Consider the following 20,754-nt stretch of genomic DNA (forward strand, 5'->3'; position numbering starts at 1 on the left):
TTGATCCTACACAAAGGATCCAAGTTTTATCACTACCGGACTCCCCGTCCGCCGTAGCGCACGGCACACCTGCCGGACACTTCCAAAATTCCACATACCTACACACGCAGTAAAATACCAGTCATCCCCAAAAGCTAGTTGTGTGACCGAGCCTTAACTCGTCCAATGCCGTGGACACGGCTACCCGGATAGGTTTTAACTCTGCAGAGGTTGTACACTTTTCCCACAAGTAGGGTACCGTATCGCGATCACCTTAGTGTCGGTACGGATCCTAGCAAAGCCATTACCCACCTTAGCCAACACTGACTAGTCAACACGGAAGCGCTCAAGGGGTTAGCAACCCATCCACGGGGCCGAAACCGGGACCTAAGTCACCAAGAGCTTAGCCCTTTTCCAAGGCCTCCCGTTGCTCACCAGCACGCCTAAAGCCTAGCAGTTTAGCTAGTGGGATTTATGCTAAGCCGTTGCCCATACAACGGTCGAGTGGTTGTACGATGATGGAATTAGGCGGGATGACACATCAACTCGGTCCTTAGCCATGACAAGATGGATATCTCCCACTTTGCTTAACCACTGAGGTACAAGCCCAACAACCCGGCGTTCCACACAAGAAACACCCATCCATCTCATCCACCACCTCTCTTTACACCCGAAAACCCAACTCCTCAGTTAAACATACTCACACATTATTTTCCGAGTAAACAGGTGTAGTCATGTTTGAATTTGGATAATGAATTCCTAAGCATTCTAGCAGTATTTATCATCTAAACAGAGCAACTCATATTTAGAGATAAATATGGGACAACAAGGAATAGTCATAACAATCAAGGGGTGGCTATCCAACCATGTCTTGCGATAAAACAATATGCATTTTATAAAACAGGTCAATAGGTTGTGTCTGGAAAACTGGGTATTAAATATGCATCAAAGGGTGAGATTGGACTTGCCGTTCTCAAAGCCTTCCGGGAGCTCCTGCTCGCGGTACTAGTCCTCGGGCTCGGGCTCGCAGTCGAACTCCTCCTCGCGCTCCTCCTCGGGTACTCCGCGATCTACGGCACACACAAATGAGCACACAATAAATAAAAAGGAAAAAGATTTTACCCGCTGAGCTCCGAACAGGAAACATGAACGAAAAATAGTTAGGCAGGGTATTTTCATGAAATTTTGATATGCCTCGGCGGAAATATATGAGAGGAGGCTGTGGTCGAATTTGGGGTGGATTGGAGGAAATTTGGCGCATGAAATGACGGGTTAAAGGAGTATTAGGGGCTTTAAAACGGGGTTTAGGACTGAACCGCGAGAGCAGGGGCCTATCTGTAATTATTTTTGGAATAGTGGGAGGACTTGTTCGCGAATCAGGGAAATTGGTGGGTTGGATCGCGAGGAGAGGGATTTACCCCTTCTTCTTCCTGGAGGCAACAGGAGGAAGAGATGGCCGTCGGCGCTCTGGTGGTGGGAGTGGAGGAAGGCAAGGTGCTCGTGGTGAGGGTGTGGAGGTGCAAGGCTCGGCTCCCCCTTTTATAGGCGGCGCACGGGCGGGCGAGGGCCGAGGCAATGATGGCGGCCGGACTTTTGGCCGGTGGCGTGCCGGGGTGGTGAAGCTCGTGGACGGCGTGGCGGCGTGGTCGACGAGGCCACAGGGGCGGCGACCGGTGACCGGCGACACGACGCGACGCACCGAGCCAAGCGCTAGATGCCAAGGCGCGAGCGGGCGTGGCACGGGCGACGTGACGCGGCGCGGGTGCGGCGCGGCGCGGCGTGGGCGCGGCGGCGGCGCGGCGGCGTTGGTGCCAGGGAAGGGGGAAGGGGCGCGCAGGTGGGTGGGGGTGCCAGGGAAGTGAAGGAAGAGAGAGAAGAAAAGGTAAAGGGAGAGGAGGAAGAAAGAGAAGGAAAAAGGAGAAGGGAAAGAAAGAGAAGGAAAAAGAAAGAAGGAAGAGAAGGAGAGGGAAGGGAGGGGAAAAAGATGGCGGAAATTGCGGGATTCGACTGCGCGCGGTGATGGACTTGACGGGCACGCGGCGAAAATTACGGGGAGCGGAAAAAAAGGGAATTGACGAGCCGGGGCCAGGACGGCGGGTCCGACGGAAGGGAAAGGTTTTGACGGAGCTCTGCGGTCGGAAAAATTTTGGAAAGTATTTTTAACGGGTGATTTAACTGGGTGTATTTTACGGGCGTTACAAACCTACCCCACTTAAATTGAATCTCGTCCTCGAGATTCGGCTGAGTCCTAAACAGATGGGGAAATTCCTTCTTTAACGCATCCTCGCGTTCCCAAGTGGCTTCTTCCTCACCATGCCTACTCCATTGAACTCTGCAAATCCGTACTGCTGAATTCCTTGTTCTCCTGGTGACGGTGTCCAGAATCTTGACGGGTACCTCCTGATATCGCAGATCCTTCTGCAAATCTATGGTTTCCACCGGTACTTGCTCCTCTGATACTCTCAGGCATTTTCTTAGCTGGGACACATGAAATACCGGGTGGATGTCCAACATTTCTTCGGGCAACTGAATACGGTAGGCTACCGCTCCAATTCTCTTTAGCACCTTGTATGGTCCGATATACCGAGGGGCCAGCTTTCCTTGCACTTGGAACCTTCGGGTACCTCGAATCGGAGAGACCTTAAGGTACACGAAGTCCCCCTCACTGAAAATCAACTCTCGTCTCCTTTTGTTTGAGTAGCTCTTCTGTCTAGACTGTGCTGCTTTCAACTTCTCTCGTATTTCCGCTACTCGCTCTTCTGCTTCCTTGATAAAGGCAGGTCCTACCAGGGTGCGCTCTCCCACTTCTGACCACGTCAACGGGGTCCTGCATTTTCTTCCATAGAGGGCCTCAAACGGTGACATACCTAAGCTGGCTTGGTAACTGTTGTTGTATGAGAACTCTGCATATGGTAGGCTCTGCTCCCAATCCTTGCCATAAGTAAGGACATATGTCCTCAACATGTCTTCCATGATCTGATTTACTCTCTCTGTTTGGCCATCTGTCTGGGGGTGATAAGCCGAACTAAAGTCCAGTTTGGTGCCCATAGCCTTATGAAGACTCCTCCAGAATCTAGAGGTGAATTGGGTCCCTCTATCCGAAACAATTCTGCTAGGTACACCATGCAACTTCACTATGTTGTCCACATAGAGCCGAGCTAGCTTTTCTCCTCCATAGGTGGTCCGTACGGGTAAGTAGTGGGCAACTTTAGTGAGTCGATCCACTATCACCCATATGGAGTCATTCCCTTTTTGGGTCTTGGGTAATCCCACTACAAAATCCATGCCAATCTCGTCCCATTTCCACACTGGAATGGGTAGTGGTTGCAGTAACCCGGCTGGCTTCTGATGTTCGGCCTTAACTCTTTGGCAAATATCGCAGTGAGCGACGAACTGGGCTATGTCCGCTTTCATCCCGTTCCACCAGTACTTCTACTTTAAGTCCATGTACATCTTTGTGGATCCCGGGTGGATGGAATATGCTGAGTTATGGGCCTCATCCATGATGGTTTGCCGGAATTCACCTTCCTTGGGTACACAAATCCTATCCTTGTACCACAAGGTTCCCTTTTCATCCAGTCTGAAGTCTGGGGCCTTATTTTCTCCGGTTTGCCTGCGGATCCTCACCAGGTCCGGGTCCGAGCCTTGGGCCTCTCGGATTCTTTCTTCCAGGGTGGGCTGAACACTTAGCTTGCGGCTGGTACCCTGAGGAATGATATGCACATTTAATCGGGCCATTTCCTCCTGTAAGTGGGGATCCCTAGGTCCGATCTGCCCATAGGATTTCCTGCTCAAGGCATCCGCCACCACATTGGCCTTACCGGGGTGGTAGTGAATTTCCAGATTATAATCCTTGACCAGCTCTAACCATCTTCTTTGCCTTAAATTCAGATCTGGTTGGGTGAAGATATATTTTAGGCTCTTGTGGTCAGTGTAAATCTCACACTTATTCCCGATCAAGTAATGCCTCCAAATCTTGAGGGCATGCACTACAGCTGCAAATTCCAAGTCATGGGTGGGGTAATTTTGTTCATGGGGCTTAAGTTGACGGGAGGCATATGCTACTACCTTTCCATCTTGCATCAGGACACACCCTAACCCTTGTCGAGAAGCGTCACAATAAATGACGAAGTCCCTCTGGATATCCGGTAGGGTTAACACTGGGGCGGTCGTTAATCTTCTGTTCAGTTCCTGAAAACTCCTCTCACATGCCTCAGTCCAATTGAATTTCTTGTCCTTCCTGAGTAGCTCTGTCATAGGTCGGGCTATCTTGGAGAATCCCTCAATGAACCTCCGATAATACCCAGCTAAACCAAGAAAACTCCTGATTTCACTAACATTGGTGGGCTGCTGCCAGTTGGAGACGGCTTCCACCTTCTCGGGGTCGACTGCTACTCCCTCTGCGGTCAAGATGTGACCAAGAAATGCCACCTTTTCTAGCCAAAATTCACATTTACTGAATTTAGCATAAAGTCGGTGGGCTCTCAATTTCTCCAGCACTACTCGCAGATGTTGCTCATGCTCTTGGACACTCTTGGAGTAAATAAGTATGTCGTCGATAAAGACCACGACAAACTTGTCTAACTCCTCCATAAACACCTTGTTCATGAGATTCATGAAATAAGCAGGGGCATTGGTCAGTCCAAAGGACATCACTGTGAATTCAAACTGGCCATACCGGGTAACAAAAGCTGTCTTCGGGATATCACTTTCCTTAATCTTGAGCTGGTGGTACCCTGATCTCAAATCTATTTTGGAGAAGTACTTGGCTCCTTTTAACTGGTCAAATAGGTCATCTATTCTGGGAAGGGGGTATTTATTCTTGATGGTGACCTCATTTAGTGCGCGATAATCCACGCACATCCTCATGCTTCCATCTTTCTTCTTGACAAATAGCACTGGGGCTCCCCACGGGGATGAGCTAGGTCTAATAAAGCCACTCTGCTGTAGTTCACCTAGCTGTTTCTTCAGCTCTGCTAACTCAGATGCTGCCATTCTATAGGGCCTCTTGGCTATAGGGGAGGTTCCAGGGATAAGGTCGATCACAAACTCTATATCCCTATCCGGGGGCATTCCAGGTAGTTCTTCCGGAAAAACATCCGGGTATTCACTCACTACCAGGACTCCTTCTATGACTTTGACTTCCATGCTAAAAACCATTGGGTCGGGCCCACTTCCCCGGGTGTGGCAGGTTACTTGTACGCCATCCTGATTAATTAGGCGCACTACCTTATCAGCACATCCTATGTGTCCATCATGTAGGCTTAACCAATCCATTCCAAGGATCACATCTATTCCTTTAGACTTAAGTACTACTAGATCTGCTAGGAATTCTACCCCACTTAAATTGATCCTTACCCGGGAACAACCTAGTCGACACTGGATGTCGGCTCCAGGCGTCCGGGTTATTAGGGGTACCTTTAGTAGTTTTGTAGGTATGTGGTGCTTATCCACAAAGCTTGATGATATAAATGAATGTGATGCTCCAGAATCGAAGAGTATTGTTGCCAATACTGAGCTGACTAGAAACTCACCGAGTACAACGCCCTGAGCTTCCTGAGCCTCTTGCGCGCTGATGTGGTTGACGCGGGCGCGTCCAAACGACTGCTGGGGCTGCCTCATCTGCTGGCTGTTGTTGTTGTTGTTGCCGGGGTTGTTGCTGCGGACGGGAACACGGTTGGCTCCTGACACTGCTGCCCTTGGCCCAGTCACTGCGTTGGAGAAGGCTGATGCAGCTGGCTTGTTGGCGTAGGGGCAGTTGGCAATGAAGTGCCCTGGCTCACGGCAGTTGAAGCATGCCCTGCCGTTGTTAGTGACTTGACTGGCGCTGTTCTGCGGGGCCTTGACAGGGTTCTGGCCTCTGAATGGGGCATTGGTCTGATGGGAACCGGAGGCTTGAGACTGGGTCCGGTACTGCATGGGAGCTTGGGACCTGGGCATGGGGTAACCAAAGCTTCTTGGTTTCTGGAACCTGTCTTGCTGGTGGGCCTTGCTGTCCAGGAACCGGTGCTTGTTGTCCCTCCTTTCATCTGCCTTGGCTCTCTCAGTCAGAATGGCCATGTTCATCAGGGTGTTGAAGTCAGGGTAGATCTGAGGAGTAAGCAGGTCCTCAATTCTGCGTTCAAGCCCTTCTTGAACATATCTTGCTTCTTTTCATCCTTGTCTACTTCTTCTGGAGCATAGCGAGCCAATTCCATGAACTGATAGGTGTACTCCTCCACGGACTTGTTGCCCTGGCGCAGTTCACGGAATTCATCCGCCTTGCGCTTCATGGTAGCTGCAGGAATGTGATAGCGGTGGAACTCTATAACAAACTCATCCCAGGTGATAGTGGAGGCATCCTGGGCGGCCGTGCAGTAGTTCTCCCACCAAGCTAAAGCAGTCCCAGTGAGCTGGTGTGCAGCCAGGAGAACCTTATCCCGGCTCTCACAGCCGAATGGCTCTAGCTTCCTCTGAATGACCCGCAGCCAGTCATCTGCGTCCAGGGGGTTGATGGACCCGCCAAAGGTGGGTGGCTTGGTGCGGAGGAAGTCTGTCAGTTTCTCATTCATACCCTGTCCGCGGGGCCTCTGGCGAGTGATGGCATTGGCCAAGGCTTCCAGCAGAAGGGTCTGGTTGTTCATGACTTGTACCAGATCAATGACCGGTGGGGGCGGTGGCTCCTGTACTCCCACTTGACTCTCTCCCCTGCCCTCGGGCTGATTCACCTCCTGCTCCTCATGGTGCACTATTGGTGGGGGTCCCTGCCTTTCCTATTGCCTTTCTGCACTAGGAGTGGCACGTGCTTGACTCGGGGAGGTCCTGGTGGCACGCTTGGGAGGCATCTGCAGATTGAGTGAACTTTCATAAGACTTGGATTTGGATATTAAGGTGATGTTTAGTTAATTATTTCGAATTTTCGAAGAGACAGAATCCACCTCCTGTCGACAAGCACACAGACTAACAAACAACAAGCACGTAAATCCCTCATACTCCCTGCTGGAGTACTCCGGGCGCTCGTAAATCCCGAGGAGGTCCATGCAGGCGAACAGCAACCTGGGAAAACCGGGCTCCTCCAGGCAGTGGCTGTTGGTCCATCCTTCTTCGGCCATCTGGAAAGAATCGAGGTGTAAATCAGTTTTGCAATTGAGCAGGGGTAGCAAGAAATTTTGTAAATCATTTAATTTGGTCAAAAAGGCTTTTCCGGTCCTAATGGTTACGTCCTACGGCCAATGACGGCTCTGATACCACCTAAAGCGTCCCCACATAAGTAGAGACTAAATGTGATCCAAATTATCAGTCCCAGGAGGCTGATAACACATTTATTCAACAGATAGTTCAGAAACCGTACAGCTCCCGAAGGAGCGGGCGGGCAAGCCACACCCAAAGCAAGACTAAAGCGATAACAACACAAATCCAAGTTGCAGTCCAGTCGGACTCCGGGTTGCAATCGGAGCTAAGCATCAGCGGAAGCATCCTGCAAAAGAGCCAACACCACAGGCAGTGTTGGGTGCAGACGCAACCTCCTACTCGAAGTCCTCGGCGACGAAGTCCGGATCCTCCTCTGAAGTAACAACACAAGGGTGAGTACAAAAGTACTCAGCAAGTCTAACCCCATCCACGGAGGGGGATACAACAAGAATATGCATAAGAATAATCAAGGAATAAGCTATGGTTTATTTGCAGTAAAGCTGAATTTTTAGACACATGCGGGGTTCCATTTCAAAGCGGTTTAATGAAAAACATTTTAGTAAACAACATATCAAGTGGGGTTGATCCTACACAAAGGATCCAAGTTTTATCGCTACCGGACTCCCCGTCCGCCGTAGCGCACGGCACACCTGCCGGACACTTCCAAAATTCCACATACCTACACACGCAGTAAAATACCAGTCATCCCCAAAAGCTAGTTGTGTGACCGAGCCGTAACTCGTCCAATGCCGTGGACACGGCTACCCGGATAGGTTTTAACTCTACAGAGGTTGTACACTTTTCCCACAAGTAGGGTACCGTATCGCGATCACCTTAGTGTCGGTACGGATCCTAACAAAGCCATTACCCACCTTAGCCAACACTGACTAGTCAACACGGAAGCGCTCAAGGGGTTAGCAACCCATCCACGGGGCCGAAACCGGGATCTAAGTCACCAAGAGCTTAGCCCTTTTCCAAGGCCTCCCGTTGCTCACCAGCACGCCTGAAGCCTAGCAGTTTAGCTAGTGGGATTTATGCTAAGCCGTTGCCCATACAACGGTCGAGTGGTTGTACGATGATGGAATTAGGCGGGATGACACATCAACTCGGTCCTTAGCCATGACAAGATGGATATCTCCCACTTTGCTCAACCACTGAGGTACGAGCCCAACAACCCGGCGTTCCACACAAGAAACACCCATCCATCTCATCCACCACCTCTCTTTACACCCGAAAACCCAACTCCTCAGTTAAACATACTCACACATTATTTTCCGAGTAAACAGGTGTAGTCATGTTTGAATTTGGATAATGAATTCCTAAGCATTCTAGCAGTATTTATCATCTAAACAGAGCAACTCATATTTAGAGATAAATATGGGACAACAAGGAATAGTCATAACAATCAAGGGGTGGCTATCCAACCATGTCTTGCGATAAAACAATATGCATTTTATAAAACAGGTCAATAGGTTGTGTCTGGAAAACTGGGTATTAAATATGCATCAAAGGGTGAGATTGGACTTGCCGTTCTCAAAGCCTTCCGGGAGCTCCTGCTCGCGGTACTGGTCCTCAGGCTCGGGCTCGCGGTCGAACTCCTCCTCGCGCTCCTCCTCGGGTACTCCGCGATCTACGGCACACACAAACGAGCACACAATAAATAAAAAGGAAAAAGATTTTACCCGCTGAGCTCCGAACAGGAAACATGAACGGAAAATAGTTAGGCAAGGTATTTTCATGAAATTTTGATATGCCTCGGCGGAAATATATGAGAGGAGGCTGTGGTCGAATTTGGGGTGGATTGGAGGAAATTTGGCGCATGAAATGACGGGTTAAAGGAGTATTAGGGGCTTTAAAACGGGGTTTAGGACTGAACCGCGAGATCAGGGGCCTATCTGTAATTATTTTTGGAATGGTGGGAGGACTTGTTCGCGAATCAGGGAAATTGGTGGGTTGGATCGCGAGGAGAGGGATTTACCCCTTCTTCTTCCTGGAGGCAACAGGAGGAAGAGATGGCCGTCGGCGCTCTGGTGGTGGGAGTGGAGGAAGGCAAGGTGCTCGTGGTGAGGGTGTGGAGGTGCAAGGCTCGGCTCCCCCTTTTATAGGCGGCGCACGGGCGGGCGAGGGCCGAGGCAATGATGGCGGCCGGACTTTTGGCCGGTGGCGTGCCGGGGTGGTGAAGCTCGTGGACGGCGTGGCGGCATGGTCGACGAGGCCACAGGGGCAGCGACCGGTGACCGGCGACACGACGCGACGCACCGAGCCAAGCGCTAGATGCCAAGGCGCGAGCGTGCGCGGCCCGGCGCCTCGGCGCACGTGCTAGGCAGGGGGAAGGGGCAGCGCAGGTGGGTGGGGGTGCCAGGGAAGTAAAGGAAGAGAGAGAAGAAAAGGGAAAGGGAGAGGAGGAAGAAAGAGAAGGAAAAAGGAGAAGGGAAAGAAAGAGAAGGAAAAAGAAAGAAGGAAGAGAAGGAGAGGGAAGGGAGGGGAATAAGATGGCGGAAATTGCGGGATTCGACTGCGCGCGGTGATGGACTTGACGGGCACGCGGCGAAAATTACGGGGAGCGAAAAAAAAGGGAATTGACGAGCCGGGGCCAGGACGGCGGGTCCGACGGAAGGGAAAGGTTTTGACGGAGCTCGGCGGTCGGAAAAATTTTGGAAAGTATTTTTAACGGGTGATTTAACTGGGTGTATTTTACGGGCGTTACATGACCTCAGCCCTAGTTTTAGCTCAACCCGACCCTTCCAGGCCGTTTGACGTATATTGCGACGCCTCTGGCACTAAACTTGGGTGTGTTCTTATGCAAGACCACCGAGTCATTGCCTATGCCTCGCGGGCGTTACGACCTCATGAGCTAAACTATCCGACCCATGATCTTGAGTTGGCAGCAGTGATTCATGCCTTAAAGATATGGAGACACTATCTAATGGGCACCCATTGCAACATCTACACCGATCACAAGAGTCTCAAGTACATCTTCACTCTGGCCAACCTCAATATGCGCCAGAGAAGCTGGTTGGAGTTGATAAAGGATTATGAGTTGGAAGTGCATTATCACCCCGGCAAAGCCAACGTTGTGGCCGATGCTCTAAGCCGCAAGACTCATTGCAATTGCTTGATGGCAACCAACTTCACAGAGACCCTGTGCCAGGAAATGGGAAAGCTCAGTTTGGAAATTGTTTCCCATGGAACCCTCGGCCATATACCCCTTGAGTCTGTTTTAGAGGACCAAATTGGGTCAGCACAGTTAGAGGATGAGGAAGTAAGGCGAATCAAAAGGAAGATTTCATGGAAGGATGAAGGGTACAAGCAATTCCGATAGGATGAGAATGGGAGAGTGTACTATGGAAATTGACTCGTTGTACCATCCGACCCCAATCTGAAAACGCAAATCCTAGATGAAGCTCATCTCTCCAAGTTCCCGATCCATCCTAGCAGCAATAAGATGTATCATGATCTCCGTCAAACTTTCTGGTGGAGTGGAATGAAGCCAGAGATTGCACGCTATGTTTCGGAATGTGACACTTGCCAACGTGTCAAGGCTAGTCATTTAAAGGTAGCAGGTACCCTACAACCACTACCTATTCCCTCTTGGAAATGGGAAGACATCAGCATGGACTTCATTGTTGGACTTCCCCTTATATCACAGCGACATGACTCCATTTGGGTTATTGTGGATCGTCTTACCAAGTCCGCCCACTTTCTTCCTGTTCACACCACCTACCTGACCAAGAAATATGCGGAGTTGTATCTTAACCGCATTGTTTCCTTGCATGGTGTGCCTAGGACGATCATATCTGATCGAGGTGTTCAGTTTGTAGCGCGTTTTTGGGAACAGCTGCAAGCATAATTTGGCACCAAGCTCATTCGTAGCTCTACCTATCATCCTCAAACCGATGGTCAGACCGAAAGAGTAAATCAGATCCTTAAAGATATGTTAAGAGCTTGTGTCATTCATTATGACAAAAATTGGGATAAGTGCTTACCCTTGGCAGAGTTTTCCTATAACAACAGCTACCAGACTAGCTTGAAGATGGCACCGTTTGAAGCCCTATATGGTCGGAGATGTCGGACACCTTTGAATTGGTCACAAGTTGGAGAAAGATAGACCTATGGCCCTGATTTAGTAGTAGAAGCAGAAAAGCAAGTGAGGATAATCCAAGCCAATCTCAAGGCCGCCCAATCTCGACAGAAGAGTTACTCCGACAGGAGAAGGAGACCCTTGCAGTTTGACATTGGTGATCACGTATACCTTCGAGTCTCCTCGACCAAAGGAGTGCAACGGTTTGGAATAAAGGGAAAATTGGCTCCCCGTTACATTGGTCCTTATGAGATTGTGGAAATTTGTGGACCCGTTGCTTACTGGATAACCTACCGGAACAGCTCTCAGCCATACATGATGTTTTCCATGTATCCCAACTGAAGAAGTGTGTCCAAGTTCCAACTGAGGTCTTGGAACAGGAGCAACTTCAAATCGAGCCCGACCTGACTTACACCGAGTATCCAACCAAGGTCCTCAACCGAAAAGAGAGACATACCCGACGACAGATTGTGAAAATGTACAAGATACTATGGAACAACCACACAGAGGAAGAAGCAACATGGGAAATAGAAGAGTATCTGAACAAACACTTTCGAGGTTTTCTTTCCAACCAAGGAGGTAAGGACTGTACACCCCACTGGTTACCCTTACACCTGAATCTCGGGACGAGATTCTTTTTAAGGGGGGTAGGCTGTAACGACCTTGGACAATCAGCCGAGTTAATCTTCAACCGAAGTCCCTAATCCCGCTGACTTAGTTTTCTGGAGCTTAAGCGCTCAAGGTCCGATTCTCAGTCCCGACCCCTAAAAACCCAACCCAAAACTGCCGATTCTTTCTAAGTCCAAAGGCAGTGTTCCTTCCAATTTTGGAGCAGTGGAGAAAACGAGACTGACTGGTGGACCCGCAATCTTTCCCCGGTTCTCTCGAGGCAGACGCGCCTGAGCAGCATGTGCCCGCTTCAGAGCTTGCTGCTGGCACTTGGCTGCCCCAGTTGCCTCCTGGGTGGACGGTCGAGTGGGATCCTTCCCCGGACGGCGGGGATTGGGATCAATGATGTCCTGGCTGGCCTCACCAGGGACATCCGACCCCGATGATTAGCTTCCGCTATGTTTTTATGTTCTGATGTTCCTTTCAACCCTTGTTAAACTCTGATTTCAACCAGTGTGTAATGAATTGTTAAACCCATTGGGGATTGTTGTATTCTCTGGAACCACTCACCTTCGTGTGAGCTATGCTAACTCGGTCCTGTTAAGTGGTTAAATCGGATGTAATCCGACGGCACATCGAGTTAACTTGATTAAGGCATGAGGATCGCGTGTTAAGCGACTTAGCCGTGCTTTAGTTGAGTTAATCCAAGGTGTTCCGCCACAGGAATTAGCCTTCGTTTGTGTAATTGGTTTTATAATTAGCTCATGTTTAGTCCTCCTAATTAGTATCTTAACATTCGATGTGATAGCGACTAAACTTTAGTTCTTGTAACCAAACACTCGCTAAGTGTTCCCGTAGCACGTAGTATGTGACACAGTTTGAAAAACATTGATTTTTCCATCCGCAATTCCGCGATACAGTGTTTCTCCTCACCACATTAGAGTTTCTGCAGATATTTCATCCTTTCTTTGTTCCTCTCTAACGAAGAGTATGTCATAGGATTATTGGTATTGCATTTATATCAGCAATGTCCAGCATGCCAATATAGAAGCGCTGGTGAATGCAATCTTTCTATTAGCTAGGCATGGTCGTCCATCTATAATCAATTAGTTACAGTAGCTAACACACGATGCAAAGAAAATAGAGATTCGATAGACAGATCACCAGTACGTATAGTACGTATGTAGAGCATAGTGTATTGACAAATGATTAGCAAAAATGGAATTTTAGTATGACAAATCACAACTTTGAGGGTGTTTGGTTCCTCCCCTAAACTTTAGCTCCCGTCACATCGAATGTTTAGATACTAATTAGAAGTATTAAGCGTAGACTATTTACTAAACCCGTTACATAAGTGGAGGCTAAACGGCGAGACGACTCTATTAAGTCTAATTAGTCCATGATTTGACAATGTGTTGCTACAGTAAACATTTGCTAATGATGGATTAATTAGGCTTAATAGATTCGTCTTGTCGTTTAGCCTCTATACGTGCAATTAGTTTTATAATTAACTTATATTTAATTATTCTAATTAGTCTCCGAATATTTGATGTGACACGTATTAAACTTTAGCTCGAGAAACCGAACGCCTCGTTTGCGCTTAAGATTGGGGAACAAGTGCAGACCTTGCAAACGGAAGACGAAGTACTCAACTTCCCTCACGAGTTCACCTGCTGCCGAACAGCCGCATAGATCGATTCCGCCTGCTGCTGAAGAACAGCCGCAGATCGATTCCGCCTGCTGCCGACGAACAGCCGTAGAGATCGATTCCGCCTGCTGCCGGAGAACAACCCAGAGATCGAATCGACGGTCTTGTAGCAGTCTAATCTTATGGCGTCGGCCAGTAATGGAGTAAAAATCGCTCGAGAAGGCGGAGGGATAGGGCTGCGTGGAGCGCGAGAAAGCAGAAAGTCAGCCGAAAGGGTGGAGTTTGTTGCGGATGGAGCTGGTTTCGTGCTCATTTGTTCAACGCAACGCCGATTTTGCTGTAAGAGGCGAGCGAAATCGGCTCTCCTTCGAAGGTGAACTTTTTTGGCCCTGCAAGGCTCGAGAAGCAAGAATTTTTTTACGGATCTAAAGACCTACCCTAGTTTAACGACGCAGGAGCTATATTTGCCGAGGATCCAAACGCGTCAAACATCATACAAGCAATTATCAATTATCTTACCGAACCGGCCAAACCATTACGGAGTACATCATAGCGAGCATACAGAATGTACAAATTGCAGTAGCTGTTTGGCATTATTTGTAACATACTAAATGCCATCAGACCAAACCCATTTTTAGCTTTACCGGACAATAACACTGGAATTTGTTACATCCAACTTGTCAAGCAGTAGCATCAGCTGGCGCCGCAGGTTCAGTCTCCCAGAACGAAGTCTTTTTGCCAGTTTTCGAAACAGTCTGCAGAACTGCATCCGGTGTTACGTTACCCTTCACTGTGACCTTCTGCTCCTTGATGTCTACTTCGTAAGACTCAACACCTGATACAACCACATGACCAATGCATATGTTTAGATTGCAACATACTGCTATAAATTAAAATGACCGAGGAGTTTAAACCGTAAGACATTGTAAGAAGTAGATACAAGCATATTAAATTGCGCAATATGTTAAGCGTTAAACTGCAAAAGGTTCAATCGAACTAGATACAAGCATATTTAATTGTGCAATATGCTCAGCGTTAAACTGCTTCTTCCACTTAAGTCGGTCATTTAAGGCTAGAAAGCAACTGGCTTACAAGTTGGACCAATAACATATGATAATGCTATAGCATTGTGATTCCATTACAATTATTCACAGACAGATATATTCAGAGTAGCACTAGCCAGCAGGTTAAAAGTTGAAGTTCAGAGTAGCATTGGCGATAAAATTGCATTGCAGAAACTGTAGAAACTACTCCCTTCGTTCCAAATTATGAGTTGTTTTAACTTTCTCCTAAGTTTAAGTTCTTACTTTTGACCAAGTTATAGAAAAATGTATAAATATCTAAAACATCAAACTAGTTTCATTAGATGGACCATGTCATGTATTTTCATAGTGCATTTATTTGATATTGTAGATGTTAATTTTTTTTTGATAAACTTAGTCAAAATTAGATAAGTTTGATTTAGGATACAGTCAAACGACTTATAATTTGGAACAGAGCGAGTAAATGTTTCCATCCTTTGAAACAGGAAGTTCAAGGAAAACTGAACAACATCCTACCTTCTCTAACCACATACAAGTTGTTAACGACAGATTCACTGAATTGGCTCATCTACTTGGTACGTGTAATGAAGAACTTTTGCAAAAGCATGCCAAGTTTGTTCTAAAGATTCTATAGGCCATTTTACCAGAGCCTAATCCAGCACCAGCTGCATAGCAGGGTGGCAGGATTGCTAGAGGAGTTGGGATTTAGTATAAGTTCAGAACAAGCGCAACAGAATGTTGTATCCAATTCCAGACTTACACTTACAAATTGAAATAACTAACAATCAGAAAACATAGAAAATATTAAGCAAGAGAAACCGATCAACCTTCCATTTTGCCTAGAACCCGCTTAACAGCTCCAACACAGCCTTCACAGGACATGCCAACCCTGAGTACAACAGTCTGCATCACAGAACAAAATTTTTGGAGGAATTAATACTTTCTGCTTAATAGAAGAGAAAAAAATGGACGTGCTTCTCCAGATTCCGTAGATATAACTTTAGCAATTCCATTGCTAAGACTTCTGTGTGTTGTTGCCTCCAAATCAATATGGTGACATAGTTTTTCCCCAACCCTTTTATTTGAAGACCAATATACTCATATTATATAATTGCATAGCATGTATGTTCTACCATGACCGCATAATCCTAACAAAGTAAGCAGTTAACATCTTCCGATATGAAAAGGTGGAAACTAGTTGACCATGTTGCACAGCAAGACACAAAATAATTAGTTCACATATATAAAAGTTTCAAGCTTTTTTAGAGTTACAAGAGAGAGAGTCCTCTAAGGTTTATAATCAAAGCCCAATATAATTTATACTCACTAGATAAACATACTGCGTTAAAAGTACTTTCCAACGAGCAATTTAAAACATAAACACTGATAATTAAATTATTGAAGCTCGGTGGCCAGTCCCTCAAACAAATAATTGGCGTACTATCATGCCATAAAGTCATCTCATCTGGCATAACCGAGGCCCAAAATTGTCTGGACAAAGGGCATTTTTTTTCAGCATCGACGGAAAACATGTGTGCGAATTAAGAAAAAATCAACCTTAGATCTATGTAGGTTTAACTAGTTGATCTCGCACCTACAGATCAGGCCCTAAATAGCAAGTCAAGCGGACGCATTCATCTCTGGCGCCATCAACCTGCAGTGCAGGGTCTTTGCTACCCGTAGAGAAATTGTCGAAAATTGTGGGGAAACCGGATCATTTGGTACTCCGAAACATCGTTCCAATCTTTAAGCGAAGGGCGGTGCCTGAAATTCGACATGGAAATTTCACAGGGGGGATAGCACTGCTTACCTGGGCCATCGCGCGAGGGGAAAAGTGGGCTGATCTCTCCGGAGAGGGGGGAGCGGAGGGAACACGGCGGGATCGGGGAGCTCTTGACGGAATCGACGGAACGGAAGACTCCCGATGGGAACGGAGGTCGATAAATACAGGTAGTGGCGTCACGAAACACGCAATGGGAGGGAGGGTGGATCCAGCCAGGGACGGGGAGAGGCCGGACGCGTTCTAGCTGTCTAGATCGCGTGCTGAGATGTGGGGCCCGGAACCGTGGGGTCGCAGCGACCGTGGCCCTGGCCCGTGGGTGCGCGGCGCGGAGGAGGGTTGGTGTAGGTGGGTAGGGCGGTGCCTGCGTCTGTAGAATCGCTGGTCAACGGGAGAGCGCGGACCCAGTGGACGCCGCGGGCGGCCTGTCTCATGCCGTCACCGCGCACGTCTGCTCCGTGGCTCTGTGTGAAAGGGTCCGTTTGGTTCCCTTTACTCATTTTTAAGTAAGTGTTACATCAATGTTTAGATACTAATTAGGAGTATTAAACGTAGACTATTTACAAAACTCATTACATAAGTGGAGGCTAAACAACGAGATGAATCTATTAAGCCTAATTAATCCATCATTAGCAAATGTTTACTGTAGCAACACATTGTCAAATCATGGACTAATTAGGCTTAATAGATTCATCTCGCCGTTTAGCCTCCACTTATATAATCGGTTTTGTAAATAGTCTACGTTTAATACTCCTAATTAGTATCTAAACATTCGATGTGACAGGTGCTTAAATTTAAGCAAGTGAACCAAACCAGGCCTAAATGAAAAAAAAAAATCGGTGCAGGCTGCAAACTGCGCCCATGCAACCCAGTCCTCGATTTGCTACACGCATCCGGGCCTGTTTGTTTGGGTTGCTTATTATAAGCAACTAAAGTTGCTTATTATAAGCAACTAAAGTTGCTTGTAGTTGCTTATTTTTAGATATAGCTATTCAGTTTGAGTTGCTAAACTGCATTGAATGAGGTTGCTTTTGACATGTTTGCTCCTAATAATTACATACCATCCCATTTCTCACTCTTGATCTTTACCCCTAACATCATCATATCAGGGCTGTTGGTGCCAGTTGATGTTAGCGCCAAATCCAGGAGCTGGTGCCCAACGCCCTTTTTTTCGCCATTCTTTTTTTTGGCTGCCACGGTGCTGGCAGCTATTTTTTTTATTCAAAGCAAATGTTGTTCAACATTCCACAAATGTCATCGTTACAAAGCAATAAAGCTACGATCTATTGAACAGTCTATCGGCAATCCAATCCCTAAACCGGTTCATGTTCTGATCTTCGTCCTCGTGTTGAGTAGTACCCACAATGGTTTGTGACGACGATGCTTCCGAAAGTGCCACATAGCATTCATCATGATCCGCCCTCTCAAAGTCCACATCAGCAAGTGCACTCTCTCTAATGAAGTTATGAATAGCCATGCAAGCGATAATTATGTTGCTTTGCTTTGCCATTGGATATACCGGTAAATCACGCAAAATACGCCATTTGTTCTTCAAAACTCCAAAAGACCTCTCAATCACATTCCTTAGTGATGAATGGGCATAATTGAAAAGCTCTTTTTTACCTCTTGGGAGTGGTCCTTGTCGAAACTCTGGGATATGATATTTTGTACCCTTGTATGGTGCAAGATAACTCAGTCTGTTTGGGTACCCAGAGTCCACAAGATAAAATTTTCCTGCACAATCATTTAATTCGTGTTGTATTCAAGCAATGGATTGCTATTGTGTCAAGTATTGGATCATAGAATCGGGAAGCACCTTCAGGCGGATGAGGAAACTTGTCGCCATACTTGGTCAATGCATCTTTGAAGACTCTCATGTCATGGACCGACCCAGGCCATCCCGCAACAACAAAAGTAAATCTCATATCGACATCACATATTGCTAACACATTCTGGCTAGTGTACCCATGTCGTCCCGTATGTTGGACAACCTTATCAATTGGCACAACAACAGGCATATGTGTTCCATCTATTACCCCAATGCAATTATCAAAGTAGGGAGAGAACCGTGGTGATTGCAGTCTATGATGCACGGTACTAAATGTTGGGTCCACTGGTCTAATGATATCACCTGCTAGCTTGCAAACACTACGCAATACTTTATCAAATTTCTACTGCATGTTTCAGTTGACCTAACAAAACGATCTTGCCTCATGCTTTGAGGGGCACCACAAATCCACACAAACATAGCTAAAGACTCTACTGATGTCATCCTCCTTGTTGACTTTAACCCATAAGATTGGACTAGGATATTGTGTAGCCTATCAAACACATCCCTACTCATCCTGAACATGTTGTAGCAAGATGTCCTATTTCCTAGTGTTTTAATAACCCATTCATAACTAGTTTCTGAAGCAACCCTATATTTAGCTTTGTCTAGGTATGTGTCGTAATAGTACATACCGACAGCTGCACAAACAATAGAAAGTGTTCTCCTCCTCCTCTTCCTTCTTTTCAGCCATTCTTCATCAGAATCAGATGACGATGATGAATGAGCCGTTAGAATCTGTACAAACATAACAAAAATGATCAGACTTCATGTACAAAAAACACAAGCGTAAATAGGTTCACAAATACAATAGATGACATATTAATGGGTTCACAAACAGAACAGGTGACACATACATGGGTTCACAGATAGAACAGATGACACATAAATGGGTTCACAAAACCAGATAGTTCAAACATAACAAGGATTCACAAGTCAAATAGCTCAAACATTATTTTGGGGTCGACCCAAGCAACTTCAATCTACATGTTCAGTAGCTTGATTTGTTCCCGATGCACTTCATTTTCAGCCACGTCAACCTAGCTTCATTTTTATTTATGTTGGCAAAAACAGTTCGGTTGTATCTTGTGGCAAACAATTCAATGGCCATGAAAAACTCTTCTGTACCATCTGTTGCTCCACATTCCCTCGCCAACTTGAGGCTTTGTTCTATCTCATTATCTTCTCCTTCTTGAATTTTTCATCTTTCTTCCATCTCCATTTCCTTTTCCTTCCTCCTGTATTCCATCTCCATTTTCTTTTGCTTCATCTTTACTTCCATCTTCATTTCCCTCTGCTACTTCATTTGTTCTATCTTCATTTCTTTTTGCTTCATCTTTAACTCCATCTTAACTCTTATTGTGTTTGTTTCTTCAGAGCTTTCAGCTTGCATGTTGTGGACAAGGCCCTTGAATATGTTTAGCATATGATTTTTCCCCTTCTTTGATAGACTAGATGTTGTATCTTTTGTGCTAGAACTCCTCTTGCGACTGCTATTACTCAATGGGCTTGCATCAACATCATTTCCATCTTCCTCAGCCTCAAGTTCATCTTCTTCTTCATATTCCTCTTCCTCATTGACATCTCCAGCTATGGTTGACGAAGTTCCATCCACAACTACATTGTGGTACATTTCATGTAACTCATCAATATAGTGTGGTATGAATTTTGAAAATTTCATGCACTCTGAACTCTAAAATACAAAAGAAAATAGCAAGTAAGGTCTTTCATAAACATTTATACATCTAGCTGAAATTTCTTGAGGAAACCAGAATACCTTAATGTTTTTTTCCACCACTTCTCCAAAGCTCTAATCGCACCATTTGGTTTTCTACCTAATCCTGACTGTGACATTGTGAACTTATAAAAAGTATAAAGTTTCTTGCATTGTGTCCATCTATTTCTGAATTGTTTGGGGGCATGGTTCAGGTTTGTCCTTTCTTTAAATTTTTGTACCATTTCTTTGTAACCCCTTGTATTCATCTTTCCACTTGGGCAATTCCCTAGCCTCATTTGCTCGACAGCTAGTTCACAAAATATACCGGTGTTTGTTTTGCTCCAATTTGTCTTGTCATACTTGTTCTAACACACAACATGGGAAGATAAATAGTTCTCACATTGTTCTGTTCTAACACACATGAGCATGGAAAGATATCTATGCTTAGGATGTTTACAGAAGGTTCGGAGTCCTCATCTTCATCATCCATCTCTTCTTCATCCACCATGTTCGTGAACGATGAAAAGGCCGCACCACCTGAAGAAGATGCGCCACGTCTACAGCCACCCCCTTGAGATAACCTCCCCCGTACTGGTAGACGTAGGGGAGGACTTGCACTTGCAGTTAACAGTGGCTCATTAGCACATAAACAAGGTCGATAAAAGATGATCCATACAGGTCCCTACACTTTATTAGGAAGCAGCTTATTGATCCAAGATGAAAAAAATAATTTTTGCACACACTTTATGCCCATCTGAAGGATTAAAATCTCTGATTTCAATATGTCAGTAGCACCCATGTTCAAATAACTATATGAAATCAAAGGCTTCATGAAAAGAAAATTAATACAGGACTGAGCACAGTACATATGATGTTAAATAAGGGCTGTTGATTCTATC

General features: G+C 46.4%; 2 protein-coding genes and 1 pseudogene across 2 annotated transcripts; all 3 read right to left on the bottom strand.

Moving 5' to 3' along the window:
• Window positions 1–13,978: 13,978 nt before the first annotated feature.
• Window positions 13,979–16,502, bottom strand: LOC117833948 (copper transport protein ATX1). The gene is made up of 3 exons (XM_034713537.2): window positions 16,341–16,502; window positions 15,358–15,433; window positions 13,979–14,322 (listed from the first exon to the last, which is right to left on the bottom strand). The coding sequence occupies exons 1-3, from the start codon at window positions 16,347–16,349 to the stop codon at window positions 14,168–14,170; spliced, it is 240 nt and encodes a 79-aa protein (XP_034569428.1). The 5' UTR covers window positions 16,350–16,502; the 3' UTR covers window positions 13,979–14,167.
• A 1,084-nt stretch (window positions 16,503–17,586) lies between these two features.
• On the bottom strand, window positions 17,587–18,771 carry LOC140220234 (protein ALP1-like; annotated as a pseudogene).
• Window positions 18,772–19,129: 358 nt separating this feature from the next.
• Window positions 19,130–20,363, bottom strand: LOC117834345 (L10-interacting MYB domain-containing protein-like). The gene is made up of 4 exons (XM_034713946.1): window positions 20,313–20,363; window positions 19,882–20,220; window positions 19,591–19,831; window positions 19,130–19,329 (listed from the first exon to the last, which is right to left on the bottom strand). The coding sequence occupies exons 1-4, from the start codon at window positions 20,361–20,363 to the stop codon at window positions 19,130–19,132; spliced, it is 831 nt and encodes a 276-aa protein (XP_034569837.1).
• Window positions 20,364–20,754: the final 391 nt, after the last annotated feature.

This window comes from Setaria viridis, chromosome 8, assembly GCF_005286985.2.
Source record: "Setaria viridis chromosome 8, Setaria_viridis_v4.0, whole genome shotgun sequence".
Classification (NCBI taxonomy): domain Eukaryota; kingdom Viridiplantae; phylum Streptophyta; class Magnoliopsida; order Poales; family Poaceae; genus Setaria; species Setaria viridis.

Coding starts and splice junctions, on each gene's coding strand:
- LOC117834345 (XM_034713946.1), bottom strand. CDS start 20,363: ATGGTGGATGAAGAAGAGATGGATGATGAAGATGAGGACTCCGAACCT. Junction 20,221..20,312: donor ATGAGGACTCCGAACCTTCT/GTAAACATCCTA, acceptor GTTGTGTGTTAG/AACAAGTATGACAAGACAAA. Junction 19,330..19,590: donor CACAAAAGATACAACATCTA/GTCTATCAAAGA, acceptor GAAAAATTCAAG/AAGGAGAAGATAATGAGATA.
- LOC117833948 (XM_034713537.2), bottom strand. Junction 14,323..15,357: donor GGTTCTAGGCAAAATGGAAG/GTTGATCGGTTT, acceptor TGGTTGTATCAG/GTGTTGAGTCTTACGAAGTA.